Raw genomic sequence first — 23,361 nt, 5'->3', positions numbered from 1 at the left:
TAAATCCAAGAAAAAAAATGATTTTTTGTCAGTTCATATAGGATTTACCTACAAAGTATTTTGAATATTTGATATTAAGCACTTACGTATACAAGACCAAACATTTTGTCGAATACCAATAAACATCTTATTGAGTATCAATAAGCATTTTCTACAAGTGTGTTTAGGATGTCAATGAACTATCAAATGATATGAATGTTATTCGAGAAAATGCTGCAAAATTAATTGCCAATAAACATCTTATTGAGTATCAATAAGCATTTTCTACAAGTGTATTTAGGATGTCAATGAACTATCAAATGATATGAATGTTATTCGAGAAAATGCTGCAAAATTAATTGTCAATTTAAAAAATTATTCTTGAAATCATGCAACTTTTTTTTTAAAAAAAAAAAATTAACTTGTTTCCGCGTGCTCATGGAAACCAAGCATGTTTCCGCGGAGGGTAGCCAATTTTTACAAAAGAAAATATGTTTCTAGCGAAAACAAGATCTGTTTCTGCTAGCACGCGGAAACAGACCTTGTTTCCACTAGAAACATGCAGCATTCATTCTAAACCTGCCGGCATTTATATATACTAAGTCAAGCATTTTACTATGTATCAGCCAGCATCTTATGTTTAACAAGAAGCATGAGTATTAAGCAGTAATTGTTGCGAAAATACAATCAACAGATCAATCACCAATTAAAATTCAATCAATCGATCAACACCAACAATCTATTCAAGTTAAATCGGTCGATCAATACCAACAATCTCTTCAAATTCAATTCATCAAAATCAACAAATTAGTCATCACACTTAATTTTTATCTTGTCCACGACCTCGTCCTCGCCCTAACCATTTACCCTAAACTGCACAATGGAAAAATCAAAACTCAAAATAGGTAACATGGAAGAAGATGAACTTTTATCATAAACTGCTCAATGGAAAAAACAGAACTTACCGAAAATCGCCTCCATAGACGCGCCTAGTGTCGTCGATTTGAAGGACGGTACAGATAGTTGAAGAAGACGAATTGGAGACGACGCGCGAGGGAAGGGTTTCGTTGAAGAAGGCGATTTGAAGACGGAATGGAGAACAAACGAACATGATGGAGGATTTCCGTTAAAGAAGGCGATTTGAGAATAGAGAATAAGCTAGCGCGATGGAGGATTTTTATTGAAGAAAACAATTTGAAGGGGGAAGATTAACGATTTGAAAACGAAGTGTTCCTATACCCCTATAAGTCTTTAAAATAAAATTACTATATTACCCCTGCATAATCTAAACCGTTCATCATAATCTAATTATGATGAACGGCTCGGATTGGATCAGCCGGATCCGCCTCCTTCCATTTTAATTGAAATATTTTTTTTTATTTTTGTAATTTTTAAAATAATTGATATATTTTGGATACAATTTACTAAATTAAAAAATATTTAACAAATATAAATTAATTTAATTAACGAGTAAGACCTCAAAACCTCTTTATTTATATTTTTCCTAAAATCAAATATTCTTATCAATATTTAAAACTCTACATATTTATAAAATTAATTTATATTAATTATTAATAAAAAACTTATTTTTATTCTTATTTTTATTCTTTACAAAATAAAATTCATATTAATATATTTTTTATTGCGCTTAATTTTTAAAATATTTAAAATATATTCTAATTTATTTTAAATTATATATTAAATTTATTTTAAAACTATCGATATTATTAATTATATAAAATAAATAAAATAGTATTATAATTTATTATTAATAATTAATTAAATGTTATTATCTTAAATATCTTACAACAACAAGTCAATTATTTATGGAGAAAGCATTATATATGACTTACCAAGTAATATTTAGGGTGTGTTTTTTTACCCAAAATTTCTAATTTTTTTACTATTATATCCATTTTTTTTTTCTTTCACAAATATTTCATTAAACATTATTTTAATTAGAGTTGGCAAAAACTAACTCGACACTACAATCCAACACGAAATAATTGAGTTTGGTAAAAAATTGACCCAATTATATATGCGAGGTGTCACGAATCCGACACGATAATAAATGAGTCGGATTAGGGTTGAGACTTTCAACTCGAACCTGACTCGACAACTTGATTATAATATATTAATATTAATTAATATATTTATTATATATATATATAAGAGTTCTAATTTGATAATTAATCTACATATTAATTTAAACTAAGTTAAATTTTAAATAATCTAAGTTAATTCACTGTACACATTACATTACAACCAACAGAAAATAACATAACACAAACAATTCTACAAAAATAATTAGATTTGAATCAAAAGAATTTGATTTAATTATGTATACGAACCGACACGAATCGAACACGAACCCGACACGATAATAAACGGGTTAACACGAACCCATAATAAACATATGAGATTAGAATTGAGTGATTTAATTCATTTAAGTATGCAACCGACACGAACCCGACACAACTGAATCCATTGCTAGATTTAATTTTAATACCAAATTTAAACTAATTTTTTTTCCAAACTAATGCTTCCTCTGTCCCAGAAGAAGTGTCTTATTTGAGAGTTGACACGTATTTAATTGAAAGTGGATATAAAGTAGAATGTTAAAGTAATAATTAGAGGTAGTGTAAAAATGTAGGAATAATTTTGTTATAAAATAGAGACCACGGCTATTAAAAAAAGAAACAAAACAATTTTTTTGCAATACACCAAAATGAAAAAACAAGAGTAATACGCAACACACCCTTAATTTTTAAATTTCGTTTTTTCTAAATATTATGATAGGGTAAGAAAATAGAACGCGGATCCCAAAACGACGTCGCCTCAGGGCAAAGGGCAGAGTCAAAGTCGTCGGTAGAAGAGGAATTTCTAGAAATGGCCAGAAAACTATAAAACCATCTTGAAAACAAAAGAGTGAGAGTTTAGGGTATTATTAGTTTTGCGTATGGCGGTGATCCAAGAGGAATCCCCCGGCGAAAACGGTTCCAAATCACGCCCGGATTCGGCAACGGGATATGGTTCGGAAGGCTACGAGACCGCCAGTGATACTGAGCTGAATGATGACGACGCTTCGGATTCTAATCATCCGTCTCGGAATCATGATAATCGAGATGGCGCTAGTACTTCCGAAAACGGCGATGCTGAGGTAAGCCGTGGGGAGAAGGAAAAGAAGATGGTGGAGAAGGCTGACGCCGCCGGCGATGCTGAAGACAATGAGGTAAAAATGTCGATATTCGATGTTTCGCGTTTAGGATCACTGTTAGGTTTTGATTTGTAGTGTTAGGTTTTGATTTGTATTGAAATTTGATTTCCTGGCAGAGTAGTTAAAGCTCAATAGAAAAACGTAGGAAAATTGTGATAATCTAGTTTCTTCCTTACGGTGTTCTCTTACCTTGTATTATTCTTTTGAGAAGTAGAAAGCCTTAGAGCGAGCAAATGATGCAAAACTTGAGGGGAATTCATTGTTTAAAGATGGACAATATGAAGAGGCATTGTCAAAGTATGAGTTTGCCGTACAAATTGCACCTGATGGTCCTTCATCTACGGATTTACGATCCATTTGTCATGCCAATCGAGCTGCGTGCTACTCCAAACTGGTATGTTGCTCTTATGGCTGTAGATTTTTAATTAAGAAAAACAGTAACTGCATTTTTGTGACTACGATGTTCTTAGAGTTTTCTTTGCCTCTTTGATAAGCATTTTTAGTTCATCAACTGCAACAAAAAAAAGGGGTTCTCGTTCATGGTCCTGGCAGACATCTTTGCAAATTTCAACAACAATATATATATACCTTATAATATTACCATTTGGTTCCCTTTACCATTATCTATAATTTTGGAGAAGTTCATCAAGATACTTCATTTATTATTGCTGGAGAAATGAAGCAAAAGTAGATGAGCAGCTGGCTCTTTTGATCAGATTGAATTAACGGATTACTTTTTAGGTTTTTGAGTGTATTATAGATAGAACTGCAACGAAGCACTGGTAGATTTGACAATTCAGATATGTATGATCAACAATTAATCAAATTTAAAAACGCCTCAAATATATGAGCCAGAAGGTGCATAAACAATCTCGACCACCTTCTTCTGAAAACATAGGCTAAAGTGACACTATATAGGGATATTGGTCTTATGGATGCTATTAACATATGAATGTTGTTTCCAAGTGATTTGAATCACATGCATCATCTTTCTTAAATCAATTTTCTGCCATTTTGATGTTCAGGGTAAATATGAGGAGACCATCAAGGAGTGTACAAAAGCCTTGGAGCTGAATCCTTCATACATGAAAGCTATTGTCAGAAGAGGGGAGGCTCGTGAGAAGCTTGAACAATATGAAGAGGCTATTGCTGGTAAAGTTTACGCATAACTTATGTAGTATAACAGAACTGTTACCGTTTGGCACAACCTGTCATAAGAGCTTAGGAGTGATTCTATATTTAATCTGGAGTTGTGGATCGTGCAAAGGCATAAGAGAACTGTTCATTTCCACTGATTTTTGTTTATGGTTGACACTGGTTTTAGATGCATGCTTTTTTCCGTTTCTTTCTTTGCAGATATGAATAAAATACTGGAATTGGATCCATTGAATGACCAAGCTAAGAGAACAATCATCCGACTGAAGCCACTGGCAGAAGAGAAGCGGGAGAAGATGAAAGAAGAGATGATTGGTGAGTAAAGTTACTTTTACTGTCTTACTGAGTTACTATACCTATTCCCTCAATTTCTAGCGAGTTATCGTGTCCTCATTACGGTTGCTTCATTACGTAAAACCATTAAAAGCGAAGTCAGGATGGGCATAAGATGCATCTGATATTTCTACTAATGATTCTCTGGCATTGGGCTCAGTTAAAAAATTGCTTGAGCATTTAGTTATAGTTTTTCTGATCTTAATTTACAAGGGCATGGATATACATGTAGTCATGCATATGCTTTATTGCAGACATTGAAATCTGCACTAAGAAATGATTAGTCTAATTTGATTTAATTCTATGGAAAAGTGAGTAAATTGTTGGAGTAGAGAATATTAAATTGACAAACGAAGATTCTCAATGGCTGAAGAAATTTTGAATTTTGGACTGAATTTATCAACCTTGATTTTTGCCATTTCACATTGCGATTGAAATTTTGCTCACATGGCATGAATTGCAAATTCATGTACAAACAGTCACAATGGGCATAAAAAATTCCCTATTGAAGGCTCGGTTGTGGGTTCAACCAGGTGTTAATGGGCTCGAGCTACTTGGAAGTTTGATGTCACTAATTACAGCAAATGAATCATTGTGCTTGATATGTTAATGGAGTCGAGCAAGTTATTTTTGATTAAGTAACAAGAAGATAGGGAGACTTAAAATTTTTATTTTTATTTTTATTTTTGTTTTGTTTATAGGTTTTCTTGGTTTGAGCTCATCAAGCTAAGCCCAAATTTTACATATTTTATACTTTAGCTCAAGCATGAAAAGTTATCTATTGGTACTGCTATAATAGATATCAAATAATTGAACACGGTCTCTGCATACAGAAGCTAGTATGGTGTAAAGCTAATATAGTTCTCACATTAGATTCTCCAGGAGCATGTTTTGTACCATCATTTGCTAGCCTTATCATCCAAAACATGTTTTTTTTTTTGTTTTTTTTTTTTTTTTTTTTTTTTCACTCGGGTCTCGTCTAATCTGATCTGATCTGTATGCACCATAGGAAATGAGAACTACGATTTGGTTTACAGTCTGACAATTTTTTTGAGTTACAATATTGCACAAGGAAACGGGGATATATATATATATATATATATTGATTTGTTTGAGTGCAGGAAAACTGAAAGATATGGGGAACTCGATCCTGGGGCGGTTCGGTATGAGTGTAGACAACTTCAAAGCTGTTAAAGATCCGAACACGGGCTCCTACTCGATTTCATTTCAAAAATAGAGGTAGTTGCTGTCTTGGTGCCTAATTATCTATTCTTCAAAGCCATAGGGAGAGTGTGCATGATTGATCATTAACTTTGCTATTGAATGCTACTTATATGACTGAATTATTGCTGTTTTTATTTTGTTTTGGGGTTCAAGGTCATCTTCAATATATATTATCATGCATATTTATATGTATTAATTTCAACTAAATGACATAATATGTACACATTTTTTTAGCTATATATTATAATATATATATATATATATGTATTGCAAATATTCGAGAAGAAATGCCCATAGTATGGGCTTCTTAAAAGTATGGATTTTGGGTACAGTATATATAGATATATTATATATTGTATATTATTAGATTAGCTATGAGTGCTTTCGTACAAAGAATGAAATTATGACATTATAGAAAAATGATAGCATCCTCGGTTCTTTTTGGTAGAGCTAGAAGGAAAAATATCACTATTTTGATGAATTGATCTAGACAGAGATGATGTATTGCTAGTGAAAATAAATCATTTAGAAGAAAACTATTAATCAAGTGAGAGAATATTTTAGTGAACTGAGAACCTGTAAAAAGTATTGCACCATTTATTAGTGATTTTCTATTTAAGTAATAATTTAGATATAATATTTATAATATCAAAGTAATATATTTTTAAATAGTAAAAAATGGAAAAAATAACAGGCACTGAGGTCTTTTAATTTTAATTTTATTTCTCTACACAGTTAATGAGAATTACTGCATTTATTTCTCAATCTCAACAAACTAAGGTAATGGGGTATTGGGGTTATTTTCATTTTTCTATCTCTAATTTTCTTTTTTCTTTTTTATTTTTTCTTATAATATTTTGAAATTAATATGATGCTGAGTTATCCCACTGTAAGAATAATGCTCTTACTACAACTTGCAAGTAAGGTTGGAAATAGGCCGGCGGTGTCGTGGGCTATTTGGACCTATTTATTTATACAATTTAATTTAGACTTATTTTAAAATTTATTTAATTAATTAAGATTAATTTATTTTAACTATAATTATACATAATAATAATAATAATAATAATAATAATAATAATTGTATTTATATTTTTTTATTAATATTAAAAAATAATTATTATATAGCCTTTTAAATAAGCTTTTAAACTTTATAATCCTTTTATCAAAGGTGGTTAATATGCCAGCCTCAGCCTCTGGCTTTAATTTTTCAAAATAGGTATGGCCTGACCTATTTCTATCTCTCCTTGCAAGGCAGACAGATAGATAGATAGTTGTTTTTCAAAATAGGTATGGCCTACTATTTCTATCTCTCTTTGCAAGGCAGACAGATAGATAGATAGTTGAGATCGGAACGTGCAGTATATATTGTCTAACTAAGAACAGATGTAATTCTAAAATGATAGAGGACTTTGCTTACATAACTGGGAAATTTTAAAGGTTTAGTAACACCAACCTTTATTTTGCCAATGCCATTATTCTTTCTTTAACAAAAACCTTCATAGAAGACAAGAGTTGGCAGCCTCAGCCTCAGCCTCAGTTAGTAGTTGTAGTTCTAGTTGCACCATCCTCCGGCGCAAAATATTGATCCTCGAATGGATTCCTGAACGGGTTGGGAGGCGAATCTTCATGCCCCCCTGCCTGTTCATGTTCTTGCATGGGAGACTCGGGTCGGGATACTTCACTCATCTGCATATAATCGTGGCCTATGAACAATGAATATGATGATGATTCCTGTTGAGTCATTCCTGGAACATTCATGGAGTCGTCATAATCAGCCATTGTCGAATGTTCTTGTTGTGGATCCTCAACTGGTTGAGTCATCCCGGCTATCTGCATGTAGCCGTAAATGTGGTGTTGATCGTCTGCCTGCATGAAACTCGGCTTCATTGTGAGACTTTGGTCACAATACATCTGGTTGTAGGTGTCACCCTCAAAAGGATTGGCAGATATGTTCTGCATATGATGCTCGCTCGGATTTGACGGTGTCTTTGGAGTATTGTATAGGCTATCTAGCACATATCTGTCCAGAATGTTCAGCGCAGCTCTCTGTTCCTTAGTTTTCGAAACATATTAAAGAAACACAGATTTAGAATAATATTTTGTTAGGATGTTAAGATACTAACTAAAATGAAGAAAATCAAACAATAGGATAGATTCACAGTTTATGGTCTTGCTAGAAAAAAGAAAAAAAAAGAAAAAAACTCTTATTTGCATCGAGTTTGAGGTTTAGAGCAAGATTTTTAACATCGAAGGAGTATCATCAAAAAATCATGTTGGTTCAAATTAAATTTCAAATTCAAATACCATTTTGAACAAGAGATATATTTATCGGTAAGGAACACACTTTATCATCCAAAATTCCAAAAAGACTACAGGCGTGGTCATGTTCGATTTCCAAAACACGAATCATTCCTTACACTAGTTTCACTGAGCGCGCACTCTACGCATTTCCCTCTCAATGTTTGCTTAGTCTTAATGTCTCGTGGCTTCCAATAAACTCGATTACGCCAAAATAACCAACATGGTCACATCCTCAGCACATGTCTATGCTTGATATTAAGCTTAATATTTGGATTTCACTAGTTTTGACTCCTAGAAAGTTTATATGATGTAACTAAAAGCTAATAGAGCTAGAATGAAGCTAACTAATGTGTGTTGTGAGATCTAAAAATTCACTCTTGCTGCATAAACCATGGCATGCTTGGAAAGGAAATAGCTAACCGTATTTTCAGTCACCGAAGATTCATCTGAAATTGTTTCAGCAAGTAGCATAGACTCCCAACTGTTTGAATCTCCATCGGGACCTATGGTAGGATCGGGCAATTTCTTCACAAGTATTACGATGGGAAAGAGACGGCGTTCACTACAATGTACCATACAATCAAACCTGGTGGTGTAGTATTGAGGGAACTATTTTCGGTTGTGTCTTGACTCAACTCGTCCCAACTCTGAAAGTAATATTAGAACAGTGATCAATATATGCACACCCAAGTTAAAACCAATCTAGAAATTTCTACCATTAGATCAGGAATCAATGGTGCAGCAGGATTTGTGCCTGTCCGAGAGTCTGCAGAAGGCTTCGATCCTTTGTCAGCGTCGGTTTGGTTGGGATCAATCTCCAAATTAGCTTCTGGAGCTTCAAGCAGTCTTGGAGCATCATCACTCTTGTCTTCAGCCTGATATTGGTGTCCTAAGGATTTTAAGACATTCGAGTAATAGTACATACATACAGCTGAGGGAGGCCTTACAGTGTCTCGAGCATTGTTTATGTACTCTTCCATGTCCGCTAAAAATGATGCAGGTAGCTGCAGTTTGATATAACAGGCAAAGAAATGAGCAAAAGGCAGACTAGTATCGAAAATTTAGAAATGATAATGCAATCAACAAGCAATGAGTTGAAACGTGGGTTGCTTTTCTTGCCTGTTCAATGGTGACATACTTTTGTCCTCTTCCAAAGTCGAGTCTTTTGCACGTATCAAAGAATTCGGACATGCTGTGAGCCTGTATCAACATAACATATACATTTGGTATCAGAGTGTATATATAATACTCATGATAATCGATTCGCACTTAAAACACACAATGAATGAAGTGCCTGAAGCTTACTTGCTGCATTGCCTTCCGATATATTTCAAGCGCTATAACGGCATCTTGATATGGCATCTCAAAAAACTGTCGGATATAAATTGTTGGTACCATAGCTAAACTCTTATGATGAAAATAATAAATGGAAACGACTGAAACCTTGTGAACCAAAATAAGTACACCATCTGTTATTGCAACATAAAGCCTCACACTTTCCAGTGCAACCTGAAGTAGAATGAATATCAGTTAACAAACTATGGCCCTATCAAATTTTTTTTTTTTTTATGGGACAAATGGAAAGAAGAGAGGGAAATCAGAGTTATCGAGTGCTTACAATCGAAAGAGCGTACAGGATGATTGAATTATATTGAGCTGCTCCAACAGGCTGCACAATGTCAGAGAATTAAACCAAGTCATCACTACACTTATAAAGACGCATAGAGATAGATGAAGACTCCTATTCAATAACCTGGCAATTAAGAAGACGGTAAAGAAGTTTTTGCAAAGCAGGTAGATGTTCGAACAATGATGAAACGTCCATCTTTTTTGCTCTCTGTTAACATTGAACAAAGGGTTAAAGTTGAACACCTCAAATTAAAGCTGATGTAGCCTATGGAGATCATTGTAAGAACAGTGAGGAGAAACAGAACAAAAAAATGAGTATATGAAAGATGCCAAGAAATTGCAGATGACATTTTGATTTGAGCAAACAACTGTCAGGATGAATGATTTATGATTAGTAGATTCAGAAAGTTATTGTTTTGGAGATAAATAATAAATACAAAGACAAGATAATAAAACAAAATGTGAAGTTGTTTGTCTTCCATAGCTGGACAAAGCACATACCGAATGGTCTCTATGAAAATCATACTTTAGCACACGAAAGCACTCCAAGCACTCCTCAAGGTACAGTGCATACGCACGTATCCAAGCAGAATAATACCACGCTTAAAAGCAGAAAACAGCAGAAGGTAAGCTTCCAGTAGCATGCAGTAGAGTGATTGAGGTAAGCCGTAAACCGAAGAAGAAGAGTAGAGAATACCAGCAGGGGTTGAGCCATCATTGAAATGAAATAAACTCAACACATGGCCTCTGCTTCTGTTGAAGTAAATTAGTTCCTCACAAAATGATTCATCCACTTCCCGCAATGCACGATGTATCACAATTAAAGTTTTCAGTGCAACCTGAGAATAGAAATTCCAAACAGGAAATGATATTTTGGAAGACAATCAAGCGAGAAGAGAAAGATCAGGAAGCATACCGCCCAAGTACTTGTTTTGGCGAGGCGCTTCATAAGTGTGTGCAGGCAATAAGCAACATCTGCTCGAGGCCTTGAACCTGAAACTGCTCCAAGAATACCTAATAAGAGAAAAATCATCAGTAGGTTTCAATATTATCATCTAGTAAGCCAAAATGCAACGATATATCTTAACTAACATACAAGAGCATGAGCAAGGTATCTAACTCACTTCTTATGTGCTTTTCTTTTGGCAAGACTTCTACATGGTTTGTTGCTTTTAGAATCGAAACAGTAAGGGCCTGAAAAGGATTAAGAACAATATGAAGAATCTACAAATTAATCTTAGCTTCTAATTATATCTGCTGCAAACTGATGCCATTAATCTCACCTTGTACTCACTGTTTACTTTGGCCATTCCAACCGATGTGGAGTCTTTAATAGCTGCTAGAGCTTTTCTAAAGTTCTTGTGGCTGCTACTTCCAGCAGCCATTTTGCTACTTTTCTTTATCTAAGTCCTGAGAAGTCTGGAATGTGGAATAATTTGAATACCTACAACGTACTAAAATAGACACAAGATAGAATTATTTTGCAGATTCAATCAATCAGACTGGGATGTCTATAACAGAATAATATTGTTAGACCAAACTATCATATAATTGATACTGGTGAGGCAACGTTTTTGTCAATCAACTTCTATTTAAATTTCAAATTAGAAATATCAACACCAGATGAGCATAATTCTAGACATCTCGAAGCTTAATTCAAGCGAAGGCTCCAATGAAGAACCTCATCCAAAATAACTAACCAATGCGGTCTCAGTTAAAAATGAATACGAAATAAGATCGAAACCAAAATCCTACTGTGAAACCACATTCGCTTGCAATCGATTAATCATTATTGTGATTATAGATCAGAAAACCAAAACAATTCGGTAATCCATACACAGTACCGTTTACAAATTTCCTCTCCGCCTCGCACACCTAATCGCGCTGTCTGTCTGTGCAGAAATAGCGAGTGTAGGCTCCGAGTAGCTTACCTCTGAGTGAATCGTCGTCGATTAGCCATTAATTAATGTGCAGAGCAAATTAAAGCAGAGAGGCAATGAACAAATTAATACGAGTGAAACAAAAGATGACAGCGTCAGTGGCAGGGGAGGGGAGGAGAAAAGAAAATTCTCTCATACCGTACGATACGCAGCAATGGCCTGTCCTCCACATCGATCGATCTTCTCATCAGCTTTGATCTTCTCATCAGCTTTGATCTTCTCTTGAAAATGAATGGAAATGCTAATTACATGTTGCATGCGCCTGCGCTTCTATTGGGAATATTATATTTATACCCCTCTCACACACATACACGTGTGTCTGCGTTTATGCATATTCATACTATTATTTTTATTATTTTAAATGTGTCTTTGTACCGAAAATGAAATTGCACAAAATAGATGATAAAATTGGAATTAAGAGTAGAAATGTGAAATGATTATAGATGATTCAACATGGAGAAATGTAAAAAAAAACAATTATTGTTGTTTCGTATATATATATATACACAAAAAATACACAAATGAATAGTTTTATAATAGTAATAACAATATCATAAAATTCTACTCCCTCCGTTCCAAACAAGATGTAACATTTACTTTTGGCACGGTTTTTAGGTGGATAGTATTAAATAGGATAATTTAGAAATTAAGAGATGTGATGGAAAGAAAAATATATATTTTATTTTTTTATTTGGATGATGTGAGGGTATAAAGTGTGAGGTAGAGATTAAGTATAATTAATTATTTTTTATTTTGGAAATATTGCAGGGTGTTTGGGACATATAAAAAGAAATATTGAAGGGTATTTGGGACATATATAAAAAAAATATTGCAGGATATTTGGGGCCGGAGGGAGTACTATTTATATTGTAAACCCTCAAATACCAGAAGATGATAAGAGCATATACAATAAACAAAATTTAACAAAAAAGTCACAATGAAATAAATTTGAAAGTTCGAAAAGTACAGCATCCATGCAATCTGGTGGTGAGAGAAACCAAATCCAAGTCATTTAATGCGATTGTGTATTAATTTTTATTTTAATTTTTAAAGTGAAATGTGTCAGATGAAAAGTAAGAATTAAGACAGTTTTTTCTAATGACTATTGCACTTGGTCTAAGGGCGATAGCCCTAGAGACCGAGACAAAGAAGATTTGAAAGAAAAATAATAAAAATAATTTTATACAAATTATAAAAAAAAAAGAAATGACATAAATTATACTCCTTTAATTTTTTCTTATTCTTTTTTTTTTATATATATATAGTATTTTAAATATTTTATATTTTAAATTTCAAAATTTATAATTTTTTAATTTTAATTCAATTTATTTATCTTAATTTATCATTATTTTTATTATAAAATAATTATTTATTAAATTTATTTTACCTAAATTTTCACATCTACAGTAACAATTTTAGGTTTATTTGGTTGTAATTTGAAATTGAAATAAATACTCCCCCAGTCCGTCTAAGAGTCACGTTTAACTTTTTCATTATTATATTTAACATTAAAAATATTTATATATTTTTTTTTTTTTATTTTTTTTTGTAAAAATATCATTTTATTAATATGATAAGAAACTAATAAAAAAGCATTTTTATAATATTTTCGTTTATCCAATAAAAGATATTCATTTATGTTTTTTTAGTAAAAATATTTTCAATTTGTTGTGAATTTATTGTCGTAATAAATCTAGTATATAAAATACAATCAAATAATTAATAGCGGAAACAGTAAAATTGAATAAATTTAAATTAAATTAAATCGAAAAGAAAAAGAAATTAACACAACTAAACCAAAGGCAAATTATGAAAACCAAATAACCAAACAAATAAACAAGCCTTGGATTTGGTAATTGAATTGAAAAGGCATTTCCGTCCCTGTTCGTGTTATCCCATAGCAAGAATCAAAAACTGAAATCAACGACTTCAGTTTCCGGCGGAGCGTCTTCCGGCGGTCGGCGATGTTTTCCAGCGATGCAACGACATCAGCATCAGCATCAGCATCAGCATTCAGCACCTGCTCCGACTTTCTCCTCCCGCGAATCACCCGGAATGGCGTCCAGCAACTTCAATCTTTCTTAGTTTCTATAACTGGTGAGAGGACTTCGAAGTAAGGCTCAGTCCCATTGTGCGAATGACCCGAGGTAACCATGCTGCTGCAAAGATGGAGGTTGGCACCTCACTCCAAATCACGACGCCTGTTGGAATCGGCACAAGAAAAGGGTACTGAGCCTACCAGGAAATTCACCGGAATCGCTCGCGGTTTCTCTCCCTCTCCCTCACTCTCTGAACGTGTTCTGCTCTCTCAGCTCCAACTATCTCGGTTTCACCCCCTCTCTCTCTCTCTCTAACTCTCTGTTACGAAAAACTAACTGGTCCGTAAGGGATGGTATAGTGGCGTGGGGATTAGACTTGTGACCGTGAAGTCATGGGTTTATATCCTCCGATGCTTCAGGTTACTTGTCACATATAGTTAGATAAGATTTACTCAGTGGGCACTCACTTTCGAATAGCGGTTGCAGATATTTTCACATTATATAAAATAAAAAAAACAAAAAAAAAAAACAAATTGTCTCAAATGTAACTCTCTCTATAAAAAAAAAATAAAAAAATAGCATAACAAATTAACTAATAGGATAGGTTTAGGATATGGGTGGACTAAAGGAGTTGGGCCAATTTAGTGGACCGGGCTATGAAATGGACAAACTAATTATTTACCGAGGATTTGTCTGATTAGACGGAATTTTATTTTCTTTCATAAAATGTTACGTAAAAATATTATATAAATAAAAATTCAAATAAATATTTTATTATAAATCAATTTCAAACTAAAAGAAAACAATGAGTTTATTCACTAACGTTTTTAGATTAATTAATTTATTTTTTTTATGTAGTATGGAAATGATGAGTGAATAATATATATTATATTAATATTTGTATTTTTGTATTTTTTAATAATATTTATGAAAAATTGTTTCATTATAAAATAATTGTGAATGAACTTACTCAATATGTTTACTTTTGCCATATTAAATATAAGATAACATTAAAATTAATTACAAATATTAGTTAATATAAATTAATTTGTTGAAATGTGACTTGGATTTAGCGGTCTACCCGACTTTAAACCAAAGCGAAAGGGCTGTTTCAATTGGCAGGGTTCCTTTTGGGCTTATCCTAATTAATAACAAATAGGCTTAGGTTTAAGGTGTTTTGGGGTGCTTATAAATAGACAACTATGGTTCTTAGTCGGATGACATATTGTAAATCTCTGAATCAGTATAATAAAATCTCTCTGGTTCCTGCCTATTGACGTAGGTTGACACACCGTCACCGAACCACGTAAAACATCTGTGTTCTTTATTTGCTTTCTTTCTCGTTTTCTCATAACAAGTGGTATCAGAGCCATATATCATTAATTGAAGATGTCCTAGTATAAGTTTGATCTGGAGAAGTTTAATGGGTCGAATGACTTAACGCTCTTGAAGGTCAAGATGAGGGCACTTCTGGTTCAACAAGGATGTGCGGCTGCGTTGGAGGGAGAAGACAAGTTCCCTAAAGACACGAAGGAGGAGGTAAATAAGGAGATTTTGGCAATGGCTCATTCCGCGATCTTGTTGTCAGTTACTGATGAGGTGTTACGGGAGGTTGTAGATCAGACAACGACTTTTGGGTTATGGAATAAACTATGTGAGAAGTACCAAAACAACTCTCTCACGAACAGGCTATATCAGAAGCAACGTCTTTACACCCTCCGGATGTCCGATAAGTACTCAGGTAAAGGATCATCTTGATACCTTTAACCGTATCATTCTTGATCTTCAAGGAGTTGAGGTTAAAGTAGATGATGAAGATCAAGCCCTAATTTTACTGTGTTCACTACCTGGTTCATATGAGAATTTTGTAGATACTATGCTATATGGTAGAACTACAATTTCTGTTAATGATGTGAAAAATGCCCTTATGTCCAAAGAATTGAAAAGAAAGGTTTATCTGGAAGAGGGTTCTGGTTCAGGTCTGTTTGCAGGTAGGGGAAGACCACATGAGAGGGGTAACGGGAATGGGAGGTCGCGTTCAAAATCAAAATCCTCTAGCAAAGTTAAGTGTTATCTTTGCAAGGAGAAAGGGCACGTTAAAAGGGATTGTCCACAAAAGAAGGGAAATACACAAGTTGATTCTAGTAACAGTGGCAGCAGTGCTGCTGTGGTACAAGACAGTTCTGATGATGGGGACTTTGGTGAAGTTCTGACAGCGTGTAGTGCTAGTACTGCTGATTCCTGGATTATGGATACCGGTGCTTCTCACCATATGACGTTCTCTCGTGATCTACTCACTTCTTTTAAGGAGTAGAATGGAACGGTGAAGTTAGGTGATGATGGGGTTCTAGCCATAAAAGAGAGCGGGGTAGTGCCGATAAAATTGCATGACGGTACTGTCAGGAAATTTGACTGTTGGTATGTTCCTGAACTCAGAAAGAATTTGATTTCTCTTGGTACCTTAGCCAAAAATGGTTTAAAATATCATGGTGAAGGTGAGTGGGTGAAAGTCCTGAAAGGTGCTTTGGTAATGATGAAGGGAAAACTGCAGTATGGAATTTATTTTCTACAGGGCAGTTCAGTGATGGGAACGGCGGCGGTATCCCAATCCTTGGATAAACATGATGACAAGACAAATTTGTGGCACCGGCGATTAGGTCACATGAGTGAGCTAGGATTGTCTGTATTGAGCAAGCAGGGTTTATTTGGTGGGGATGTGATAGGTAAAATTCAATTCTGTGAGGCTTGTGTCAAAGGGAAGCAACACAGGATGAGGTTTAGTACCGGTCATCACACTTCAAAAGAAATTCTGGAGTATGTTCATTCAGATCTATGGGGTCCCTCTCCGGTGAAATCGCAGGGCGGGTGTTCTTACTTTGTCACTTTCATAGATGATTATTCGAGAAAAGTGTGGTTGTACTTTCTAAAGACTAAAGATGAGATATTTGGGAAGTTCAAGGAGTGGAAGACCATGGTTGAAAAACGGACGGGTAAACAGGTCAAGACTCTAAGAACTGATAATGGGTTGGAGTTCTGCAACGCTCCATTTGATGATTTCTGCAAGAAAGAAGGTATAGTAAGGCACCGCATTGTACGACTCACACCACAGCAAAATGGAGTTGCAGAGCGAATGAACCAAACTCTCATGGCGCGTGCTAGGTGTATGCGCATATTTGCTGGCTTATCTAAGCAATTCTGGGCTGAAGCAGTAAACACTGCTAGCTATCTGGTTAATAGATCTCCATCAACTGCAATTGACTTAAAGACTCCTCAAGAGGTATGGTCCGGTAAAGCTTTTGATTACTCTAATCTAAGAATATTTGGATGCACTGCATACGCTTATGTGAATGATAGTAAGCTGGAGCTGAGGGCGGTAAAATGCATATTTCTAGGGTATGCAACAGGAGTAAAAGGTTATCGACTGTGGTGTACAGAAGGTAAAAATCCTGGTAAATTTCTTATTAGCAGAGATGTAACTTTTGATGAATCTACTATGCTTGATCAGAGTAGAGGTTGTGAAAGTATTGCAGGTACAAAAGATTGTGGTGCTAACCAAAGGGTGGAGTTTGAGACTCCTGACAGAGTTGTGTTAGAGGAAGAGCAGCAGGATAATACTATTGATCAATCCGATCAACCAGATCAGTCAAAACCTCAAGGGAAACCGGTTGAGTGGGAAGCTGATGACGCTGGTACTGGGGTTGAAGATTCCATAGCAGCAAGAAAGGGAAAGAGAAATATTCAGAAACCAGCTAGGTTTGCAGGATGTGTCAATACATGTGACATGAATTCTGTGGCTTATGCACTAGCGGTTGGTGATGATCTTGGCTCTGATGAGCCAAAGACATATAAAGAAGCTGTGGCGAGTAAAGATGCAGAAACCTGGATTATGGCAATGAATGAAGAGATGCAGTCTCTTGAAAAGAACAAGACTTGGGATCTTGTTGCACTACCAAAAGGGGTGAAGCCAGTGGGATGCAAGTGGGTCTTTAAAAGAAAGGAGGGAATTCCTGGTGTTGAACCTGCTAGGTTCAAGGCGAGACTGGTGGCAAAAGGGTTTTCACAGAAGGAAGGAATCGATTACCATGAAGTCTTTTCTCCTGTGGTGAAACACAAAACCATTCGGGTTCTTTTGGAAATGGTGGGTGCTTTTGATCTGGAGCTGGAGCAGCTTGATGTAAAAACAGCATTCCTTCATGGTAATCTAGAAGAACAGATTTACATGTCTCAACCGGAGGGTTTCTACAGTTCTAAAGGGGACCAGGTATGCTTGTTAAAGAAATCTTTGTATGACTTGAAGCAGTCTCTGAGGCAATGGTACAAGAGATTTGACTCATTCATGGTGTCTAATGGTTATACTCGTAATCAGTTTGATAACTGTGTTTACTCGAAGAAAGTTTCTACTGATTCCTTTGTGTATCTGCTGTTGTATGTGGATGATATGTTAATTGCAGCTAAAAACATGGCTATAATTAATTACTTGAAGGCTCTACTAAAGGGTGAGTTTGAGATGAAGGATTTAGGTGCGGCAAAGAAAATACTTGGTATGGAGATCTGGCGTGATAGAGAAGCAAGACAGTTATGGGTTTCTCAAGAAAAGTATATTGAGAAAGTTTTGCAGGCATTCTCTGTTGATCAGTCCAAACCGGTAAGTACCCCTTTGGCGGCACACTTTAAACTTGATCGAACCACTATACCGGCTACAGATGAAGAGGTTAGTTACATGAAGACGGTTCCATATTCAAGTGCAGTTGGAAGTCTTATGTATGCAATGGTATGTACGAGACCGGATCTCGCTTATGCGGTTAGTGTGGTGAGCAGGTTTATGGCTAATCCGGGTAAAGCTCACTGGGAAGCTGTAAAGTGGATCTTGCGATATTTGCAAGGAGCGTCTGATATTTGTCTGGTATATGATGATAAAGGCCATGGTGATGGTCTTATTGGCTATGCAGACTCTGATTACGGGGGTGACTTGGTGAAACGAAGATCACTAACTTGTTTTATCTTCGCTCTGTTTGGATGTGCAGTCAATTGGAAGTCTACTTTACAACCTACGGTTGCATTGTCGACGACTGAGGCGGAATACATGTCAATTACTGAAGGTATTAAGGAGGGTATCTGGTTACATGGTCTGGTGCAGAGTTTGGGTCTGAAGGTGGAGAAACCGGTGTTATTCTGTGATAGTCAAAGTGCTTTGAGTTTGGCTAAAAATCCAGTATATCATGAGAGAACCAAACATATTGATGTAAGATTGAATTTTATCCGTGATGTTCTAGAGGAAGACAAGTTTTCTATTCAGAAAATAGCTATAGAACACAATCCAGCTGATATGTTGACAAAGGCGCTACCGACAGAGAAGTTTGAGCACTGCTTGAACTTGGTGAATATTCGTAGGAGGTAAAGCCTTCTCGGGGCATCTGGCAGGAAGGAGACGACTGAGAGATACTGACGAACCTTTGGCGGTTGGAGAAACTCTAGTCAAGGTGGAGATTGTTGAAACGTGACTTGGATTTAGCGGTCTACCCGACCCTAAACCAAAGAGAAATGGCTGTTTCAATTGACAAGGTTCCTTTTGGACTTATTCTAATTAATAACAAATAGGCTTAGGGTTTAGGGTGTTTTGGGGTGCTTATAAATAGACAATTATGGTTCTTAGTCAGATGACATATTGTAAATCTCTGAATGAGTATAATAAAATCTCTCCGATTCCTGCCCGTGGACGTAGATTGACACACTGTCACCGTACCAAGTAAAATCTCTGTATTCTTTATTTGCTTTTTTTCTCGTTTTCTCGTAACATAATTTTACCGCGATATTAATGATCCTTACTCAAGTTATTATTGTGGCCGGCTTTGATTAATGTCATATTTTAACCTATTAAAAGTACGTACATCATTCAATTTTATTCTCATGGTCTCTATAAAATAAAATAATATTATCCATTCAATCACCCTAAATAAAATTGAATGAATGCGAAAAGTTCATATAGATTAATTATCCTTACTTCAGTTATTATTATGGCATTAATGTTAAATTTTAATCTATTAAGGTTAGTACGTTATCAAGAATGAATATAGCCTAACAAGAATCGAGAGAAGAGAAATTCGGATTGTGTTAGCAAATGCGGTACGCGATTCGTTTTTGGGCTTGAGGCAGGCAGTTCGCAGCAGTGCTGGGCGGTGTTGGCGCGGCTGTGCAGGCAGCGGCCGGTGGATGCAGGCGGTTCTGGGTGCTGTGCAGGCGGCAGCCGATGGATGCAGGCGTGTTGCGCGGTTCGGACCGGTTGAGATGAATCGTGAGTGAGAAGGGAGGAGGGCTGCACGGGTTAAAAAAAAAGTAAGGGAAGACATTATTTTAAATTATTAGGGTTTAAAACAAAAACATTGCTTTTCACTCCAAAAGTTATTGGAAATTCACATTGCCCCCTTCTAGGCCTAAAAACAAGTATGTACATGCCTAAGTTAATGCTAATTTCTAAAATTTAGCTTGCCATGCATAAATTAAGGCTAATTTTTGGAATTTTTTTTATTAATCCAATCCAAAAATCACTCCGGTCATGCTCAAATCAACTACGACTTTTGAAATCAAGCAAAATAAAGATATTAGACACAAAAAAACAAATGAAATAAAATAAAATAAAATAAAATAATAAATATATAAAAATAATACTATAATAAATTAAATTAAATTAAATTAACAAAATAGGAAAATTGGGTTGCCTCCCAAAAGCGCATTTCTTTGACTAGATATAATTTGTATGAAACTTTCAATTAGCACATGGATTGTCAAGGGCAATCCACAAAACCACATCGGGTTGAAATCCATCCCAATACGGCTTCAAGCAATGGCCATCGACTGTGAAATTTTTATCTGATTTCAAACTTTGGATTTCCACTACGCCAAAGGGAAAGACATTAGAAACAACGAATGGACCAATCCAACGAGAACACAACTTACCTGGAAAGAGTTTAAGCTTGGAATAGAAGAGAAGAACTTTCTGACCAACTTCAAAACTTTTCCTGGAGATATGCCGATCATGAAAAGCCTTCGTTTTTTCCTTGTATATCATCGAGCTTTCATATGCTTCATTCCAAATTTCTTTCAATTCCTGCAACTGCAACTTTCTATGGACTCCCGCCTCATCAAAATTCATATTGCATTGCTTAACAACCCAAAACGCTCGATGCTCGAATTTAACAGGTAAATGACAGGTCTTACCGAAAACTAACTTGTATGGTGACATACCAATGGGTGTCTTGTAGGCAGTACGGTACGCCCATAATGCATTTGATAGTCTTAGACTCCAATCCTTCATGTCAGGTCGAACAGTTTTCTCCAAAATCGATTTGATCTCCCTATTCGACACCTCAGCTTGCCATTCATTTGTGGATAGTAGGATGTAGACACCTTGTGTAATACACCGTACTTCTTGAACAATGCTCATCTTATTGCAAAAATAGGTGCCTCTGTCACTCAAGATGGCTCTCGGCATTCCAAAACGAGCAAAAATATTACTCTTTATGAAATCTACAACCACTTTTGAGTTATTAGTCCGGGTGGCTTTTGTTTCTACCCACTTCGAGACATAATCAACAGAAAGTATATATATAAAAATCCATGAGAAAGTGGAAAAAGACCCATAAAATCAATACCCCATACATCAAATATCTCGACAAAAATAATCGGTACCTGAGGCATTTTTGCTCGAGAAGAAATATTAGCCACACGCTGGCATTTATCACATGACTTACAAAATAAATGGGTTTCTTTAAACAGCGTAGGCCAATAGAATCCACTATTCAACACCTTTCTTGCAGTTCTTTGAGCTCCAAAATGTCCTCCACACGCGAGTGTATGGTAGAATGTAAGGATCGAGTGGAACTCACTTTCCTCAACGCATTGTCTTATGACTTGATCTGCACATCGTCTTCAAAGATAAGGGTTATCCCAAATGTAGTATTTTGCATCGCTTTTCAACTTGTCCTTCTTCGTTTTAGGCCAACCTGCAGGGAATTGATTAGTAACAAGATAGTTCACTAAATTAGCATACAAAGGAATAAAAACACTCAAAGAAAGTAATTGTTCATCAGGAGAGATCTCCTTCAATGGCAAGTCGTTTTCCACAGTGATTGTGAGTCTACTCAAGTGGTCTGCTACCAAGTTCTCAAATCCTTTCTTGTCTCGGATTTCCAGATCGAACTCTTGAAGGAGTAAAAACCATCGTATTAATCTCGGTTCAGCTTCTTTCTTGGTCATCAAATACCACAATAATGTATGATTAGAAAAGTCAATAACTTTAGAACCTAAGAGATGAGACCGAAACTTTTCTAAAGCAAAAACTACGACAAGTAATTCTTTCTCGGTCACAGTATAATTCAACTGAGCTCCGTTCAAAGCCTTTGATGCATAGTAAACAACACAAGGCGTCTTTCCATCTCATTGACCCAAAACAGCTCCCACTGCCATATCGCTTGCGTCACACATCACTTCAAAGGAAAAATTTCAATTTAGAGGTTGCACGATTGGTGGGGTAATCAAACGCCTTTTCAAATGATCGAAGGCTTGCTCAAAAAGCTCACTGAATTCAAATCAAACTCTCTTTTGAAGCAACTTGAACAATGGTGATGCAATCTTTGAAAAATCCTTTATGAACTTCATGTAAAAACCTACATGACCTAAAAATGAGCGCACTTCTCGAACAAAAGTGGGGTAAGGCAGAGTAGAAATACGATCAACCTTTGCTTTATCTATTTCTATACTCCTAGAAGAAACAATGTGACCTAAAATCACACCTTGATTGACCATAAATTTACACTTCTCCCAATTAACACCAAATTAACCTCACAACATCTTTTCAAGATCAAAGCCAAGTTATCAAGACAATTTTCAAAACTATCACCATAAACACTGAAATCATCCATAAATACCTCAATGATTTTCTCAATATACTCAGAGAAAATACTCAGTATACATCTCTGGAAAGTTGCAGGGGCATTACCTAATCCAAATGGCATATACACAAAAATTACCAAAGGGGCATGTGAATGTCGTTTTCTCCTAATCGTCTTGTGCTACTGCTATATGGAAGTATCCTAAAAATTCATCTGAAAAACAATAGTTTCGATCATCTGGTCAATAAAAAGAAAAGAAAATGATCTTTCTTTTGGTACAACATTAAGCCTACGATAATCAACACATTGCCGCCATCCTGTTTGGTTGCAAACAGGAACCATCTCACCATCTTGATTCTCCTTCATGGTTATCTCTGCCTTCTTCGGCACCACTTGGATAGGACTCACCCACTGGCTATCAGCAATTGGATATATTATGCCAGCACCGCGAAGCTTCATGACTTCCTTCTTCACCTCTTTAGTCATTATTGCATTGAGCTTCCTTTGTGCTTGTCGAACTGGTTTTGCTCCTTCATCAAGAGTAATCTTGTGAGTACAAAACAATGGACTTATACCTTTGATGTCTGCAATCGTCCATCCTAGAGCCTTCTTATGATTCTTCACAACTTGGATCAAGCCGAGCCCTTGGTCGG

At 35.5% G+C, this 23,361-nt stretch overlaps 2 protein-coding genes across 6 annotated transcripts; one reads left to right on the top strand and one right to left on the bottom strand.

The window, feature by feature from the left end:
• The first annotated feature begins 2,899 nt into the window (after window positions 1–2,899).
• Window positions 2,900–6,045, top strand: LOC127248717 (uncharacterized). Its single transcript, XM_051271216.1, has 5 exons — window positions 2,900–3,211; window positions 3,411–3,590; window positions 4,222–4,348; window positions 4,553–4,666; window positions 5,806–6,045. The coding sequence occupies exons 1-5, from the start codon at window positions 2,939–2,941 to the stop codon at window positions 5,919–5,921; spliced, it is 810 nt and encodes a 269-aa protein (XP_051127173.1). The 5' UTR covers window positions 2,900–2,938; the 3' UTR covers window positions 5,922–6,045.
• A 673-nt stretch (window positions 6,046–6,718) lies between these two features.
• On the bottom strand, window positions 6,719–12,164 carry LOC127248716 (putative clathrin assembly protein At5g35200). 5 transcript variants are annotated; one of them, XM_051271215.1, is made up of 15 exons: window positions 11,686–12,164; window positions 11,125–11,295; window positions 10,966–11,035; window positions 10,758–10,855; window positions 10,539–10,680; window positions 10,343–10,443; window positions 9,966–10,049; window positions 9,831–9,881; window positions 9,518–9,721; window positions 9,332–9,412; window positions 9,160–9,216; window positions 8,929–9,087; window positions 8,799–8,859; window positions 8,633–8,715; window positions 6,719–7,963 (listed from the first exon to the last, which is right to left on the bottom strand). In XM_051271215.1, the coding sequence occupies exons 2-15, from the start codon at window positions 11,224–11,226 to the stop codon at window positions 7,445–7,447; spliced, it is 1,812 nt and encodes a 603-aa protein (XP_051127172.1). In that variant the 5' UTR covers window positions 11,227–11,295; window positions 11,686–12,164; the 3' UTR covers window positions 6,719–7,444. The 5 variants fall into 5 exon arrangements, with proteins under 5 accessions (XP_051127172.1, XP_051127171.1, XP_051127169.1 ...); XM_051271214.1 differs by having other exon boundaries at window positions 8,929–9,216; window positions 9,518–9,583; window positions 9,656–9,721; XM_051271212.1 differs by having other exon boundaries at window positions 8,929–9,216; window positions 11,686–11,774; window positions 11,920–12,164.
• Window positions 12,165–23,361: the final 11,197 nt, after the last annotated feature.

The sequence above is a fragment of the Andrographis paniculata genome, unplaced genomic scaffold (assembly GCF_009805555.1).
Source record: "Andrographis paniculata isolate CXL003 unplaced genomic scaffold, ASM980555v1 Contig34END, whole genome shotgun sequence".
NCBI lineage: Eukaryota > Viridiplantae > Streptophyta > Magnoliopsida > Lamiales > Acanthaceae > Andrographis > Andrographis paniculata.
Note: the sequence above shows the minus strand (reverse complement) of the source record. Positions and strands in the feature narration are given on the sequence as shown.

Excerpts from the sequence above, each read along its gene's own strand:
- LOC127248717 (XM_051271216.1), top strand. The coding sequence starts at position 2,939 with ATGGCGGTGATCCAAGAGGAATCCCCCGGCGAAAACGGTTCCAAATCA. Across the intron at positions 3,591-4,221 it reads CTGCGTGCTACTCCAAACTG|GGTAAATATGAGGAGACCAT; the intron begins GTATGTTGCTCT and ends TTTGATGTTCAG. Across the intron at positions 4,667-5,805 it reads GATGAAAGAAGAGATGATTG|GAAAACTGAAAGATATGGGG; the intron begins GTGAGTAAAGTT and ends GTTTGAGTGCAG.
- LOC127248716 (XM_051271212.1), bottom strand. The coding sequence starts at position 11,226 with ATGGCTGCTGGAAGTAGCAGCCACAAGAACTTTAGAAAAGCTCTAGCA. Across the intron at positions 9,882-9,965 it reads ACCGTCTTCTTAATTGCCAG|CCTGTTGGAGCAGCTCAATA; the intron begins GTTATTGAATAG and ends GACATTGTGCAG. Across the intron at positions 8,860-8,928 it reads CATTGATTCCTGATCTAATG|AGTTGGGACGAGTTGAGTCA; the intron begins GTAGAAATTTCT and ends TATTACTTTCAG.